Raw genomic sequence first — 17,525 nt, 5'->3', positions numbered from 1 at the left:
AATATATCCCTCGTGGTCCTGTGTGGTCAGAATATGGGTGTCCCCTTACCTTACAGCTGTAAGGTAACAGCATATAATATGTATATCATTAGGGTCCCTGGTATTCTTTATCCTTTGAGGTCCTGTTGTGGTGTCCCCAGATCCTGGCGTCAGTATCCTGCCTATTGCGCTGTGTTGGTCCCTTTAATTAATAACTCAGCAGCATTCAGCGTGGGGGGTGCCTCAGCAATTGGTGTGTATATAAGGGGTTAAAAAGATGAGGAGGAAGGAAGCCCCATAGTGTAGTAGTTTTTAACCATATAGTATTTTATTTAAGTAAAATAATCAGGTACTCACAAACAAAGCAAGTCTCTAATGCAGTGTATAAACGAGCCTCGAGCTCGATTTGCGGCACTTCCGGTAGCTCGTCCCGACGCGTGTTCGTCGCGGTCACGTGACCGTGGCGAACACGCGTCGGGACGAGCTACCGGAAGTGACGCAAATCGAGCTCAAGGCTCGTTTATACACTGCATTAAAGACTTGCTTTGTTTGTGAGTACCTGATTATTTTACTTAACCACTTGAGACCCGCGCTATAGCCGAATGACGGCTACAGCGCGGATCTCCTTTTCCGGGACTACGTCTATTGACGTAGTCCCTTGCACGAGCGGCCTGCGCGCCCCCTGAGGGGCACGCTCGGCGCGCTCTGTGATCGGCGAGTCTACGAGACTCGCCTGATCACCGATCCGTGCAAGGGGTCGATCCCGACCCCTTATCACGTGATCAGCTGTCAGCCAATGACAGCTGATCATGTGATATAACGGAGCCGGTAATCGGCTATTATTCCTCCTCGCGCTGACAGAGCGAGGAGAAACAAAAAGCCGATCACCGGCGGCTGTGATCGGGACATCAGTCCCGATCACGGCCAGCCCTGCTAGTGCCCACCTGCCCCCTGCCAGTGCCACATTAATAAAAAGTAAGTGCCCCCCGTCAGTGCCACCCAGCAGTGCCCATAGTGCCACCCAGCAGTGCCCACAGTGCCACCCAGCAGTGCCCACAGTGCCACCCAGCAGTGCCACCCAGCAGTGCCCACAGTGCCACCCAGCAGTGCCCACAATCTGCCTTAACAAATGTGCTGCACCCCAGTGCCACCTATCCGTGCCCATCAGTGTCATCTACCAGTGCCCAGCAGTGCCACCTATCAGAGCCACTTATCAGTGCCCATCAGTCCCATCTATCAGTGGTACCTATCAGTGCCCATCCGTGCCACCCATCTGTGCCACCCACCCGTGCCATCTTATCGGTGCCCATCTTTGCCCATCAGTGCCGCCTTATCTGTGCCCATCGGTGCCGCCTTATCTGTGCCTATTAGTGCCGCCTTAACTATGCCTATCAGTGCCCACCAGTGCAGCCTATCAGTGCCCACCAATGCAGCCCATCAGTGCCCACCAATGCAGCCCATCAGTGCCCACCAGTGCAGCCCATCAGTGCCGCCTCATCAGCCCACTTCAATGAAGGAGAAAAATTACCTGTTTGCAAAATTTTATAACAAGCTATTAAACATGATTTTTTTTTTTGCATCTTTTTTTGTTTGTTTAGCAAAAAATAAAACTCTGAGCTGTAATTAAATACCACCAAAAGAAAGCTCTATTTGTGGGAAAAAAATGATAAAAATTTCATTTGGATACAGTGTTGTATGCCCGCGCAATTGTCATTCAAAGTGCATCAGCGCTGAAAGCTGAAAATTGGTCTGGGACTGAGGTGGGTATAAGTGCCCAGTAAGCAAGTGGTTAAATAAAATACTATATGGTTAAAAACTACTACACTATGGGGCTTCCTTCCTCCTCATCTTTTTAACCTCTTATATACACACCAATTGCTGAGGCACCCCCCCACGCTGAATGCTGCTGAGTTATTAATTAAAGGGACCAACACAGCGCAATAGGCAGGATACTGACGCCAGGATCTGGGGACACCACAACAGGACCTCAAAGGATAAAGAATACCAGGGACCCTGATGATATACATATTATATGCTGTTACCTTACAGCTGTAAGGTAAGGGGACACCCATATTCTGACCACACAGAACCACGAGGGATATATTCACCATCACTACTATCATCACCGATTACATTGCTTTTTAAATATAGTGCACATGTATTTAGACACTAGCACTTTATGCGATTCTTTGATATAATCGTCACTGGTTGTTGCACAAGTGTAACGGACATTTTCCGACATATGTATTTTTCAATTTTTTATATTTTTTACTTTGATATTTTTGCATAAATTTTAGGTATTGTGCATAAGCTTTATATTGTTCTAGAGGGATTCTGCATTTATTCCCTCAGCACTAACACTTTTATGCACAATTGAATTATCGAGTTGTTCACTGCTTTATTTATATTGTTTTAATTATTTTATGGTGTAGAGGATATTTGCACGGATTTATTTGTTATCCTTTGGCACTGGCACTTTATGCGATTTTGTCAGCTACAACAAATCGCATTGGGAATCACTAGTTTTAAATATTGCGATTGTTTTCTTTTCGTATGTTTGTATCTACATTTGATTTTTATCCTGGATGCTATAACGTTATAGTGGTGAGGGTCCATCATTATCCCCTCATAAAACACGCATATTGTTTTACACATATATTTTCACCTTATGCGATAGTATATATATTACCTAATATTTTTAGTGCCCATAGAGCTTATTAGCCTCTAGGCTAAACTTCCTGTCATAGTACTGCGCATCACTACCTTTGCCGTTTTTTAGTTTCAAATTATTACTGCTTCTCAGAGCAGTCAATTTATTATCAAGGTCTAAAACATACACAAATTACAGGTCCCTTTAAAGAAATCTATCTTTTAAATAGAGGTCACGGCAAGAGAAGATATAAATTCATCTCATGGGACAGATTATAATCGATCCCGAAACGAGTCCCCAAACTGATAGAATGTTGATAATCTAGTGCAGGGGTCGCCAAACTGTTGTCAGATGTGGCCCTTTGCTACCCTTTAGCCGGCTCCTGGGGCACAATTCCTCCCACTGATAAGAGGCACTATTCCTCCCACTGACACAAACAATAGGGCACTATATCGTCCACCAATACCAATGATGGGATACTATTCCTTCCTACTAATAGGGGGAATACTGCTCCTCCTATTGACCACCAACCCTGAGGCCATATTTATTCTCACTGATGCTGGGTTGTGACATTTTCTGCCTCTACTGCCTACAGTTCGGCCCTCCTAAAGTCTGAAGGACAATAAAGTGGCCCTTTGTTCTGGTCTAGGGGTAGGTTAACCCTCAATACCTCTGTATAAGGTGTGACTTCCAGTCCCCACAGGCCTGGAGATTTAACCCTTTGAGACACTGACACAAGACAAGATCTCTCCGAGCAAATCTAAATCTTTATTCTTTGGTGAGAATATTTAAAGGGGGCTTTCAGAAGGTACTGCCCTTTGAACGTGTCATACCGATTGTTCAATCAAATACAGAGACAAAACATGCATTACAAGAATTGTGAAGTAACTTATGAGAAATGAAACTTACAAGAAGATAACAGGAACATGAAAAACGAAACTACCGCATTTATCGGCGTATAACACGCACCCCAAGTTTAGAAGGGAATTTTAAAGAAAAAAACTTTTAGGAGGGAAGTTTAAGGAAAAAAACTTACATTTAAATATCCATCAATGCAGCCTTGTCAGTGTCATTTGCAGCCTTGCATTGCAGCCTTGTCAGTCATTTGCAGCCTTGCATTGCAGCCTTGCATGTCATTTGCAGCCTTGCATTTCAGCCTTGCATGTCAATAGCAGCCTTCCATTGCAGCCTTCCCAGTCATTTGCAGCCTTCCATTGCAGCCTTGTCAGTCATTTGCAGCCTTGTCAGTTTCTTTTGCAGGATTTCCGTTTAAAAATGGCGCTGCCGAGATACAGAGTGGATGTCCTGTGTATCTAGGCGGCACTTAGTAGCTCTCGGCCGTTCTCGGCTATTTGCGGCCGCACTCGGCCATTCTTGGCTTCCGAAAGCCGTCGAGAATGGCCGAAAATAGCCGAGAGCAGCCGGAAATAGCCAAAAATAGCCGAAAGCTGCTGAGACCGGCAGAAAAGGCAGAAGAGTTTGCAATCGGCGGGTGATCTGCGTATAACACGCACCAACGATTTTCCCCTGATTTTAAGGGGGAAAAAGTGTGTGTTATACGCCGATAAATACGGTAGATTACCAATACGCACCTAGTAATTGTCAGAAACCATGAACTAGACCAAGACAGAAGTACAATTAAATCACACTTGTATCAGAGTCCTATGTACCTGACCGGTGAGTCCACTTGGGCAGAGGGTGGTTTCCCTTACGTATCCAACTCGAGGCCCCTGGTAGAGAAGATAGATGGCTGAGGAGTGTGGAAGAGTATGAAAGCCTGGTAGGTAAGTCCTGATGCTGGAAGAGAAGGGTCTTCAGACAGCAAGGTGGTGAGCAGGAATGCAGGCAGCGAATACTGAGCAGGAGCAGGTTGGGTAAGTCCAGGTACAGGCTGGGTTCAGCAACGTGCGGGCAGCGAAGTACAAGGGAACAGGCAGAAGCAAGGTCAAAAATGAGCCAGATGTCAGATGCGGGCAGCTATCCAGGAAGGTCCAAAGGGCAAGCTGAGTCAATAGATAGTCAAGCCGGAATTCAGGTTCAGGGACCAAGGTCACGTGGAACTGTTGATCAGGCAGCATCGATCAATTGGCTCAGCCAGACTAAATAGACCAGTAGATGCCTAACAGCGCGCAGATGTGTGCGCCAATGCGCACAGGCGTGCGCAAACCCGCACACATGCCCGAATACCCGCGGGCACACCCCCAGAAGCACGTAAGTCGATGCCCAAAGAAGCGCACACACCATTGTGCATCCGCACGCGTGTCTGTGCACCAACCTGTGCATCAGGGTCAGCCGGCACACGCACACGGGTGCCCACAGGAGCACGCACAGGAACGTGCGCCGGTGCACACCGGCGTGAGCCAGAGCGGCCGACCATCCGTCCAGTCAGGTAACCTCTCTGACAACCTGTTTATTAATAAAAAGGTAAATAGAGTACGCATAGCCAGAGTCCAGTAACCGGATCGAGTAGTCAGCCAGTCCAGAGTTCAATAACCAGATCAGGTAATCAGCCAGGCCAGAAGTCAGGGATCCAAGTGGAGCAACAGCAAGCAGGGTAAGGATTCAGAAGGTATGTCAGAAAGCCAGTCTTTAAACAGGACCACAGTAGATGGTTTCTTGTGACCAAGGCGAAGGCAGAGATGAAGTGAGCTGGACAGCTTTAAGTAGGCAGGTCCAATAAGTAGGATCAGGAACAGCTGAGTGACTGTGGAGAGAGCTGAGAGCTGGCAATTAGGCGACAGCTGAGCAGCCAGCCCAGAGAAGGAAGGGCTAAGCCAGCCCTGCTAGTACCCCCTCCTCACTGACCCCTCTCCCTCGGGGGGCCACCGGGCTTGAGGGGAAAATGTCTATGGAACTCGTACCCCTTCCATTGCACCAGGTACTCTATGCGCCCACGGAACCTACGGGAGTCAACAATGGATTGTACCCAGGGCAGGACTTAGGGTGGTGGGGGCCCCGGGCTTGAGTCACGTTCGGGCCCTACTTTCTATACATTACCACATTTATCGGCATGCAACAAGCGTCGGCATATAACACGCACCCCAAGTTTAGGAGGAAATTTTTAGGAAAATATATTTTAGAAGGGAAGTTTAACCACTTGCCGACCGCCGCACGACGATATACGTTGACAGAATGGCACGGGCAGGCATATGGGCATACCTGTACGTCCCTGCCTTCCCGCGGGTGGGGGGCCCGATCGGGCCCCCGCCCCGGTGCCTGCGGCAGTCGGTATTCGTTCGGGAGCGATCCGGGATGAGGGGGCGGCCATTCATTCATGGCCACCCCCTCGCGATCGCTCCCGACGAATGGAAATGCTCCGTGACATCACTTCCTCTCCTGTAATGTAAACACAGGCAGAGGAAGTGATGTAATCTCTCCTCCGTGTCGGTATTTTTCGTTCCGGCACCGAGGAGAGAGGATCGGTGAGTTGCACCAACACGACACTACACAGTAGAATATGCCAGGCACACTCACACCCCCCGATCACCCCCCCAATTACCCCTGCCCCCCCAGTCACAGTGACACCAATTGCATTTTTTTTTTTTTTTGCATTGGTGTCATTTGTGACTGTAATAACTGTTAGGGCAGTTAGGGTTAGCCCCCTTTAGTTCTAATGTACCCCCCTAACCCCCCCAATAAAGGTTTAACCCCGTGATCACCCCCCGTCGGCAGTGTCACTAACGCTGGGTTCACATTGCAGCGGTTTATGAGAACGGATGTGATTCGCACCGCACTGCAGTGCAAATCACATCCGATCTCTGTGCGATTCGAGTTCAGCCATACAGATAGTATGGCTGAATTCGCGCCGCACCCGCCGCAAATTCGCACGGGACCCTTTTTTTGGTCCGCAGCAGAATCGGATCGCATGGGTGTTCACACCATGCGATCCGAGTTTGCAGATCGCACTGCGATATGCGAACTGATCTGGGGGTGTCATTAACATTTCACTGACACTCCCAGCAGTTCGCATAGGGCAGTGTGAACTGCCGCCGGGAGGCATGCGATGCGGGAACCCGCCGCGGATTTGTGGCGTTCCCGCATCGCTCCAGTGTGAACCCAGCCTAATAAGCGATCGTTTTTCTGATCGCTGTATTAGTGTCACAGGTGACGCTAGTTAGGCAGGTAGGTATTTAGGTTCGCCGCAGCTTTTTATAGCGCCAGGGACCCCCATATACTACCGCATAAAGCCCCCTGATTGCCCCCTAGTTAACCCTTTCACCAGTGATCACCATATAACTGTTACAGGTGACGCTGGTTGGTTAGTTATTTTTTTATAGTTTCAGGGCACCCGCCATTTATTACCTAATAAAGGTTTAACCCCCTGATCACCCGGCGGGTGTCATTTGTGACTGTAATAACTGTTAGGGCAGTTAGGGTTAGCCCCCTTTAGTTCTAAGGTACCCCCCTAACCCCCCCAATAAAGGTTTAACCCCGTGATCACCCCCCGTCGGCAGTGTCACTAAGGCTGGGTTCACATTGCAGCGGTTTATGAGAACGGATGTGATTCGCACCGCACTGCAGTGCAAATCACATCCGATCTCTGTGCGATTCGAGTTCAGCCATACAGATAGTATGGCTGAATTTGCGTCGCACCCGCCGCAAACTCGCACGGGACCCTTTTTTTGGTCCGCAGCAGAATCGGATCGCATGGGTGTTCACAACATGCGATCCGAGTTTGCAGATCGCACTGCGATATGCGAACTGATCTGGGGGTGTCATTAACATTTCACTGACACTCCCAGCAGTTTGCATAGGGCAGTGTGAACTGCCGCCGGGAGGCATGCGATGCGGGAACCCGCCGCGGATTCGTGGCGTTCCCGCATCGCTCCAGTGTGAACCCAGCCTAATAAGCGATCGTTTTTCTGATCGCTGTATTAGTGCCACAGGTGACGCTAGTTAGGCAGGTAGGTATTTAGGTTCGCCGCAGCTTTTTATAGCGCCAGGGACCCCATATACTACCGCATAAAGCCCCCTGATTGCCCCCTAGTTAACCCTTTCACCAGTGATCACCATATAACTGTTACAGGTGACGCTGGTTGGTTAGTTATTTTTTTATAGTTTCAGGGCACCCGCCATTTATTACCTAGTCTCACTAGTGTACCCCTAAATTTAGGGGTGTCTACTTTCCAAAATTGGGTCATTTGGGGGGGGGGTTTGTGCCATCTTGGCATTTTATGGCCTTCAAAACTGTAACGCCCTTAGAAAGCCTGAAGGCGGTGCTTGGTTTTCGGGGCCCCGTACGCGGCTAGGCTCCCAAAATGTCCCACATATGTGGTATCCCCGTACTCAGGAGAAGCAGCAGAATTTATTTTGGGGTGTCATTTCACATATGCCCATGGCATGCGTGAGCAATATATCATTTAGTGACAACTTTGTGAAAAAAAAAAAAAAAAGTTTGTAATTTTCCCGCAACTTGTGGCAAAATATAAAATATTCCATGGACTCAACATGCCTCTCAGCAAATAGCTTGGGGTGTCTACTTTCTAAAATGGGGTCATTTGTGGGGGTTTTGTGCCATCTTGGCATTTTATGGCCTTCAAAACTGTAATAGGTAGTGAGAAGTGAAATCAAAAATTTACGCCCTTAGAAAGCCTGAAGGTGGTGCTTGGTTTTCGGGGCCCCGTGCGCGGCTAGGCTCACAAAAAGTCCCACATATGTGGTATCCCCGTACTCAGGAGAAGCAGCAGAATTTATTTTGGGGTGTCATTTCACATATGCCCATGGCATGCGTGAGCAATATATCATTTAGTGACAACTTTGTGTAAAAAAAAAAAATAAAAAATTTTTTTTTTGTCATTATTCAATCGCTTGAGGCAAAAAAAAAAATATTCAATGGGCTCAACATGCCTCTTATCAATTTCCTTAGGGGGTCTACTTTCCAAAATGGGGTCATTTGGGGGGGTTTTGTACTGCCCTGCCATTTTAGCACCTCAAGAAATGAGATAGGCAGTCGTAAACTAAAAGCTGCGTAAATTCCAGAAAACGTACCTTAGTTTGTAGATGTGACAACTTTTGCGCAAACCAATAAATATACAGTTATTGACTTTTTTTTTACCAAAGACATGTGGCTGAATACATTTTGGCCTAAATGTATGACTAAAATTGAGTTTATTGGATTTTTCTAATAACAAAAAGTAGAAAATATCATTTTTTTTTCAAAATTTGCGGTCTTTTTACGTTTATATCGCAAAAAATAAAAATCGCAGAGTCAGTCAAATACCTTTAAAAGAAAGCTCTATTTGTGGGAAAAAAAGGACGCAAATTTTGTTTGGGTACAACATTGCATGACCGCGCAATTACCAGTTAAAGCAGCGCAGTGCCAAATTGTAAAAAGACCTCTGGTCATTGACCAGCAAAATGGTCCGGTCTGAAAGTGGTTAAGGAAAAAAATTACATTTAAATGCCTATCAATGCAGCCTTATCAGTGTCCAGCTGCAGCCTTGCCCATCCATCTGCAGCCTTGTCCAGTGTCATTGCAGCCATGTCAGTGTCATTTGCAGCCTTGTTATTGTAGTCTTGTGCCCCATACATACTATCAGTTTTTCTGCTGAGTTTTTCCTTCAGATTTACCAAAACCATATAATATGAGGTCAAACCATAGGGGTTTCAGTTTGTATGCAGTCAGGCAGGCCCTTGCACTACATGGTTTTGGTAAACCTGAAGGAAAAACTCAGCAGAAAAACTGATAGTGTGTATGGGGCTATAAAGTTTAAAAATGGCGCTGCTGAGTTTACTACAGAAGTGACATTCCGTCGCCGCCATCTTGGTACACGCCACACTTGTCCACAGTTAGGATACACTAAGCCGATGTACACACGGTCGGAGATTTCGACAACCAAATCCGTCGGATCTTGTCCCTCGGATTTTGCCCATCGGATCTTGTCCGAAACTGTTGCATACACACGGTCGGACCAAGTTGTCGAAAAATCCGATCATTCAGAACGTGATGACGTAATTTCGTTACGATGGCACTACGTTCAGGCTAGTAGCCAATAGCTTTGATTCAGGAATTTGATCTGAGCATGCGTGGCACTTGGTCCGATCAAAATTCTCTACACATGATCGGAGTATGTCCGATCGAACCAGTTGGTCGGAAAATATTTCCAACAAGTTGGAAAATTGGGTCAGACGGATATTCCGACAGAATCAGTCCGATGCATACCACACACAGTCGGATTATCCAAGAACACGGTCCGATAGGACACATTCCGACGGATTCTCCGACCGTGTGTACAAGGGCTAAGAAGGGGTAAAGCGGACATGTTGTTACACCCACCGGAGTTTTACATTTTACATGTATTTATAACAGTAAAGTCAGTTTACTGACTTACCATTGGGCTTGACCCACCAGAGTTTTGCATTTTAGACATATTTATAACATTAAAGTAAGTATATAGTGAAATATAGTACTTACAACTCCCTCTGACTACTTAGATGTTGAATTTTAAAACCAGCGGCAACCCTGCTCATCTCACAGGTTTGCTAATCTGATAGAAGTTTGCTGCTTTTAAAATTCAACATTTAAGTAGTCAGACGGAGTTGTAAGTACTGTATTTCACTATATACAGTGGTGTGAAAAAGTGTTTGCCCCCTTCCTCATTTCCTGTTCCTTTGCATGTTTGTCACACTTAAGTGTTTCGGAACATCAAACCAATTTAAACAATAGTCAAGGACAACACAAGTAAACACAAAATGCAATTTGTAAATGAAGGTGTTTATTATTAAAGGTGAAAAAAAATCCAAACCATCATGGCCCTGTGTGAAAAAGTGATTGCCCCCTAAACCTAATAACTGGTTGGGCCACCCTTAGCAGCAACAACTGCAACCAAGCGTTTGCGATAACGTGCAATGAGGCTTTTACAGCGTCCTGGAGGAATTTTGGCCCACTCATCTTTGCAGAATTGTCCTAATTCAGTTACATTAGAGGGTTTTCGAGCATGAACGGCCTTTTTAAGGTCATACCACAACATCTCAATAGGATTCAGGTCAGAACTTTGGCTAGGCCACTCCAAAGTCTTCATTTTGTTTTTCTTCAGCCATTCGGTGGTGGACTTGCTGATGTGTTTAGGATCATTGTCCTGCTGCAGAACCCAAGTTCGTTTCAGCTTGAGTACACGAACAGATGGTCGGACATTCTCCTTCAGGATCTCTTGGTAGACAGCAGAATTCATAGTTCCTTTTATCACGGCAAGTCTTCCAGGTCCTGAAGCAGCAAAACAGCCCCAGACCATCACACTACCACCACCATATTTTACTGTTGGTATAATGTTCTTTTTATGAAATGCAGTGTTCCTTCTACGCCAGATATACTTGGACACACACCTTCCAAAGAGTTCCACTTTTGTCTCATCGGTCCACAGAATGTTGTCCCAAAAGTCTTGGGGATCATTGTGACGAACGCTGGTGTCAGATCCCTGCCCTCCTCGCTAACTGGCGACAAAGGACCGGCCAACCTAACACCACGCTGTCACTTACGTAACAATGCCACACTCAGCTGCACCCAGCACAAAGATTTTCCAGCTTGCGGGACCACAATCTAGGTGCAGGCAGCCTGAGAGCGATTGTCACTGGGCTAATTACACAATTAACCCTTTAACTGCCACCACCCCCGTTTAAAAGACAGAGCCGGGGGGACTCGTAATTTAAGCAATACCAATTATAAGTTTAGAATAAGCGCCTGCAACACACACTGCCACCACTGACAGGTCTGCTCAGTGCCTTACTCTACCGCAGTAGCGCCCTTTTAAGAGACAGGTTCGTTTATAGTTTGCATCAAGAGCTTTAAAGACAAGGTTAACACTTTTCAACATAAGGATTTATTATGAAAAGGTCAAGGTTGGTGCGAATAAAACATTTACAGAAAAAGGATGTTTCAAAAAATAAAGACAATATACAGCCACCAAGAAATAAGGTAGAATTGAGAAGGAAGAATACTTGCAATTAATGTCCGAGAGTTGATCAGAGTTCAATCGATAAGCAAAGGTAATCGGTTCTCAAACTTGGCAGAGGTTCCTGCTTGGATGGTAAAAAGGAGAACTGCCTATTGCCTTGGCCTCTCCTCTTTTCTGTCAAATCAAAGGGGGTGTTGACAGCGACCAGTGACCAATCGTCTGGTCATCTTGTTTAGGGGTTGGTTGCTGGGAGGTGTCTACACTCATGACCCTGTCCCAGGTACACTTTGTTATACATATTCATATCTCTGCCTCTCTATTGTTTATAGACTGCAGATATCCATTTTAGTGATCAGCATGATATTTGCTTCAAAACGAGTCCACACATGACAGGTTTCCCATTTCAGGGTTACCTTGGAGGAGTAAGGGGTCCCAGTGGCTTCCCATATGACCTGACATAGGGGTGTTTGGACTTGAAATGTTAGAAATTATCCAAGGAAACTAAATATATCCATATTATGGCTGTGCTATGAGGGCTTTGAAAGTTATAAAAAATGTTAAAGTTTTCAACACTTTACTAATCTGTTTGCACGCTATCTGTTTGGAAGTATTTACGACGGGGATCTGTTGGTTCTCTGAATGGAGAAAGTGACAGTTTTACGACAGGCCGGAATATCTGCCAGGCAACTTGAGCCTTGTTTTCTCTGCTAAGATAACCTTTCTTCCCTTTGAAGATTTTAAGAGCTTTTGGAATTCCTAAGACAAGGGAGGGGGGAGTTTAGATTATTCTGTAAGTTTATTCTAAGGTCAGCCAAACTGTCATGGCTGCTTTCCACACAAAATGGCAACTAGTTACAATATATCCTGGCTCAGACGTGATATCGTTACACCTCCCTCCTTAGGTGGTTGCATGGGAGGGAACTACAATTTCCCTCCTGACGCAACCGACTCTTGCAGGCTCGGCTTGTCGCAACAGCCCATCAGCATTGCCATGGGTGCTGCCTTTCTTATGCTGGATGGTGAAATTGTATTGCTGAAGAATTAAGCTCCACCGAAGTAGTTTGCCATTCTCCCCAGCCACACGATTTAGCCAGCTCAAGGGATTGTGATCTGTGATCACAGTAAAGTGCCGTCCATAAAGGTACGTTTGTAACTTCTGGAGAGCCCACACGATCGCAAGACACTCCTTTTCAATCGTAGCGTATGCTACTTCCCTGGGAAGCAGCTTTCGGCTCAGGTAGAGGATGGGATGCTCCTCTCCAGCATCATCCACCTGGCTCAGGACTGCACCCAATCCATAGGCAGAGGCATCAGTCTGCACTAGGAAACGGCGGGTAAAGTCTGGAGCCTGTAGCACAGGAGCGCGGGCCAGCGCCTCTTTCAAGGCCTGAAATGCCTGCTCACATTCTGGTGTCCAAGACACCACCTTGGGCAGTTTCTTTTTGGTTAGGTCAGTCAAAGGTTTAGCCAGGCTACTATAGTTACATACAAACTTCCTATAGTAGCCAGCGGTCCCCAAGAAAGACATAACCTGCTTTTTGGTTTGGGGGGTAGGCCATGCCAGGATGGCATCAACCTTCCCGGTCTCGGGTTTCAGGGTGCCCCCTCCTACCCGGTGTCCCAAGTACTGCACATTGGTCATGGCAATCTGACACTTACTGGGTTTGACGGTCAGATTGGCAGCTGTCAGTTGGTCCAGGACCTGTGACAGGTGCCCCAGGTGTTCTTCCCGCACAATTTCCAGCAGCGTCTCCATTTTATCCCTGATATGCGTCATCTGTATTTTCTGACAGAGAGCTTGCATCAAGTCAGACACAAACTGAGGGCCTTGATCGCTAATGAGCTTGGCTGGGAATTCCACTCTTGTGAAGATTCCCAGCAGAGCATCAGCGACCTTGTCTGTCCGGAGGCAGGAGAGAACCACCGCCTCTGGATAACGCGTGGCATAGTTGACAACTGTAAGGATATAACGTTTGCCTGAACTGCTAGGGATGGCCAAAGGCCCAACGATATCCACTGCCACCCTCTTAAAAGGTTCGTCAACCACAGGCAAAGGTTTTAGTGGGGCCCTGTGGACATCCCCTACCTTGCCAACTCGCTGGCAGGTAACACAGGACCGACAGTAGTCAGCTATGTCAGCAAGCATCCTGGGCCAATAAAAGTTATGTACCAACCGCCCTCTGGTCTTAGTGATCCCCAAGTGCCCTGCGAGGGGAATCTCATGGGCCACTTTTAGCAGCGGTCCCCTATATTGACTGGGTACCACCAGCTGTCTGTCACCTATGTCAGCCTCATTCCCCTCTGCAGGCAAATTTTCTCTATACAGTTTCCCTTTGTCCCAGTAGACCTTTTGTTTGTCATTCATCAGCTAGACTTCTGAGCTGTGCTAGTGTTTGGTCTGTCTGCAGTGCTGTTTCAAAGGCGGGACCACAACTCTCAGCCAGCAGTCCTGTGGCAAACGAGGACGGCTGCTGAGGCTCAACAGAGGTGGAGTCCACTGGGTCAGAACAGGGAGAGGGCCCCGAGACCTCCTCCTGCTGTTCTGCGATCAGTGCCTGCACCTCGGCTGCCTTTGCAGCACTGCGAGTGACCACTAAGACTGGCAATACATCATCATCATCATCATCATTATCGTCATCATTGTCATCATCATCACATTTAACCTTTATCAGTTCAGCAACATTGGAACATACATCAGGTACCTTCACTAGCAAGGGGATCTCCTCTCCTGTCTCTGAAGGAGGACCTTGCACTTCAACTCCACCCTCCCCCTCCCTCTGTCCATCCACAGGTTGCCCAGATATTACCCCAACATCTGTAAACAGTACCTTGGTAGGTCCAGAAGGTTCCGTGGGAGCATCCTGGGTGCTCTTAGCAGGGGCATAGTAAGAAACAAGGGTACCTAAATCAGAACCCAACAACACAGCAGTGGGGATCTCCTCAGAGACACCCACCTCTCTCATCCCACTTCCGGCACCCCAATCCAGGAAAACATAGGCACGAGGTACATGGGAACAGGTTCCCCCAACTCCAGTCAGGGAAAGGTACTTCTCTGGGATGATGTCTGTTTCTTCTATCACCTCTGGTCTGACCAAAGTGACTTCGGCTCCAGTGTCACGAAAGCCTGTTACAGTTCGTTGGCCTACAATGACTGGCTGCAAGTTGACATTGGTTCCTGGAGGTTTTCCACCGACGAGCAGCACAGCAGAAGGGTTGCTGGCCGGATGGCCAGGGGTTGTCGTCTTCTTCTGCTCAGGGCACTGTGTCCGGAGATGTCCGCTTTTCCCACAGTTATAGCATTTGCGGTTGTCAGTCACAAAGGCTTTGGCCCCAGGAGCTGCAGGTTCCGGCCGCTGAGGAACTTGGTTGGTAGGTAGAGGAGGGGTTGCCATGTGTGATTTCCCTCCTTTCCAGCCATTTGGAGGAGCCTTGCGATGGTCAGATACCCGAGAGTGGATATAGGTATCTGCCAGTTCTGCTGCTGCTTTGGCAGAGGTTGGCTTTCGCTCCAGCACAAACTGTCTGACGTCTGTAGGACAGATGTGCAAAAGTTGATCTTCAATCATAAGATCTTCCAAGGACTCAAAAGAATCGGCTTTCAAGCCTTTAGTCCACTGCCGGAATGTGGTGCGTAAGCGACTTACCACATCCAGGTATGAGTCCCCAGGCCCCTTTTGCAAGGACCTAAAACGCTTCCGGTACACTTCCGGGGTTAGCTGAAACTTTTGGATGATTGCAGCCTTTAGGGCCTCATAATCACCGCCTTGCTCTTCTGACAGTTCAACATAAGCATCCAGGGCCTTGCCTCGTAGCCCTGGCGTCAGGTACCGGGCCCATTGTGCTGGGGGTAGATGGTACTGACGGCAAGTTTTTTCAAACGACAGTAGATACACGTCAATATCACTGTCCTTTTCCATAACTGGAAATTTGGCTGCCGGGGTCACTGGCAGAGAGTCATCCCTGTGCTCTAGGGATCCGAGGTTCTGAACCTGTCGCTGCTGCTGGAGCCTAGCCATCTCCAGTTCTTGCCGACGATCAGCCTCCCTCTCAGCCCGGCGTTCCGCAGCCTCTCTCTCAGCCCTGCGTTCCTCTCTCTCAGCCTGGCGCTCGAGAAACTGCAGGTACGCCACAGGATCCGTCTCCCTGAGGTGTTGTAGTGTTTCCTGCATTTGAGGACAGTCTATTCTGGTTCCAGGCAATCTGATGCTGGCCTGCTCTGGCGATGACTTGGAGGTAACAATCCGTGGTAGTCCAGTGTCAGTCTCTGCATGCCCATCTGGTGAGGCCGCCTCTGAACCACTGGGCTCTGGAGTAGCGGAAACCCTTTCTGGTCCAGTTTCCCCCAGGTTCTGTTCTGCACGGATATCAAACTCATGTAGGGCATGTATCAAGCCATCACGGTTTTTGCCACCGACATCAATTCCTCTTTCTGTGCACTCAGCAGTCAGTTCATTTTTGCTCATCTTTTTATATGCTGATACCCCAGACATGTTGCAAGCAGAAAAGATAGAACAGAAAGCAGAGATAGGAAGAAGGTGTAGAAAGGAGCTGTTGCTGTATATCTTTTTTTTTTTTTTTTTTTTTAAAGTAAACAAAAAAAATAATGTGCACCAGCTTGTCTCTAAGGACTGTTTCCACAAAGGTTACAATCCTTCAGTGCAGAGCTAATTCCTAACAATGCACTGAATGCTCTTAATGCGAAACTATCCCGCTACGCTGCCAGCCAATATGTGACGAACGCTGGTGTCAGATCCCTGCCCTCCTCGCTAACTGGCGACAAAGGACCGGCCAACCTAACACCACGCTGTCACTTACGTAACAATGCCACACTCAGCTGCACCCAGCACAAAGATTTTCCAGCTTGCGGGACCACAATCTAGGTGCAGGCAGCCTGAGAGCGATTGTCACTGGGCTAATTACACAATTAACCCTTTAACTGCCACCACCCCCGTTTAAAAGACAGAGCCGGGGGGACTCGTAATTTAAGCAATACCAATTATAAGTTTAGAATAAGCGCCTGCAACACACACTGCCACCACTGACAGGTCTGCTCAGTGCCTTACTCTACCGCAGTAGCGCCCTTTTAAGAGACAGGTTCGTTTATAGTTTGCATCAAGAGCTTTAAAGACAAGGTTAACACTTTTCAACATAAGGATTTATTATGAAAAGGTCAAGGTTGGTGCGAATAAAACATTTACAGAAAAAGGATGTTTCAAAAAATAAAGACAATATACAGCCACCAAGAAATAAGGTAGAATTGAGAAGGAAGAATACTTGCAATTAATGTCCGAGAGTTGATCAGAGTTCAATCGATAAGCAAAGGTAATCGGTTCTCAAACTTGGCAGAGGTTCCTGCTTGGATGGTAAAAAGGAGAACTGCCTATTGCCTTGGCCTCTCCTCTTTTCTGTCAAATCAAAGGGGGTGTTGACAGCGACCAGTGACCAATCGTCTGGTCATCTTGTTTAGGGGTTGGTTGCTGGGAGGTGTCTACACTCATGACCCTGTCCCAGGTACACTTTGTTATACATATTCATATCTCTGCCTCTCTATTGTTTATAGACTGCAGATATCCATTTTAGTGATCAGCATGATATTTGCTTCAAAACGAGTCCACACATGACAGGTTTCCCATTTCAGGGTTACCTTGGAGGAGTAAGGGGTCCCAGTGGCTTCCCATATGACCTGACATAGGGGTGTTTGGACTTGAAATGTTAGAAATTATCCAAGGAAACTAAATATATCCATATTATGGCTGTGCTATGAGGGCTTTGAAAGTTATAAAAAATGTTAAAGTTTTCAACACTTTACTAATCTGTTTGCACGCTATCTGTTTGGAAGTATTTACGACGGGGATCTGTTGGTTCTCTGAATGGAGAAAGTGACAGTTTTACGACAGGCCGGAATATCTGCCAGGCAACTTGAGCCTTGTTTTCTCTGCTAAGATAACCTTTCTTCCCTTTGAAGATTTTAAGAGCTTTTGGAATTCCTAAGACAAGGGAGGGGG

The 17,525-nt window shown here is 47.1% G+C and overlaps 1 protein-coding gene across 1 annotated transcript; it reads right to left on the bottom strand.

Annotated features, from left to right (window-relative positions):
- Positions 1-13,877: 13,877 nt before the first annotated feature.
- On the bottom strand, positions 13,878-16,071 carry LOC143942242 (uncharacterized). Its single transcript, XM_077463489.1, has one exon. The coding sequence runs from the start codon at positions 16,008-16,010 to the stop codon at positions 13,878-13,880; it is 2,133 nt and encodes a 710-aa protein (XP_077319615.1). The 5' UTR covers positions 16,011-16,071.
- Between the last annotated feature and the right edge of the window lie 1,454 nt (positions 16,072-17,525).

This window comes from Lithobates pipiens, unplaced genomic scaffold, assembly GCF_037356315.1.
Source record: "Lithobates pipiens isolate NorthernLeopardFrog02 unplaced genomic scaffold, aLitPip1_a1.2 Scaffold_30, whole genome shotgun sequence".
Taxonomy (NCBI): domain Eukaryota; kingdom Metazoa; phylum Chordata; class Amphibia; order Anura; family Ranidae; genus Lithobates; species Lithobates pipiens.
Note: the sequence above shows the minus strand (reverse complement) of the source record. Positions and strands in the feature narration are given on the sequence as shown.

Excerpts from the sequence above, each read along its gene's own strand:
- LOC143942242 (XM_077463489.1), bottom strand. The coding sequence starts at position 16,010 with ATGTCTGGGGTATCAGCATATAAAAAGATGAGCAAAAATGAACTGACT.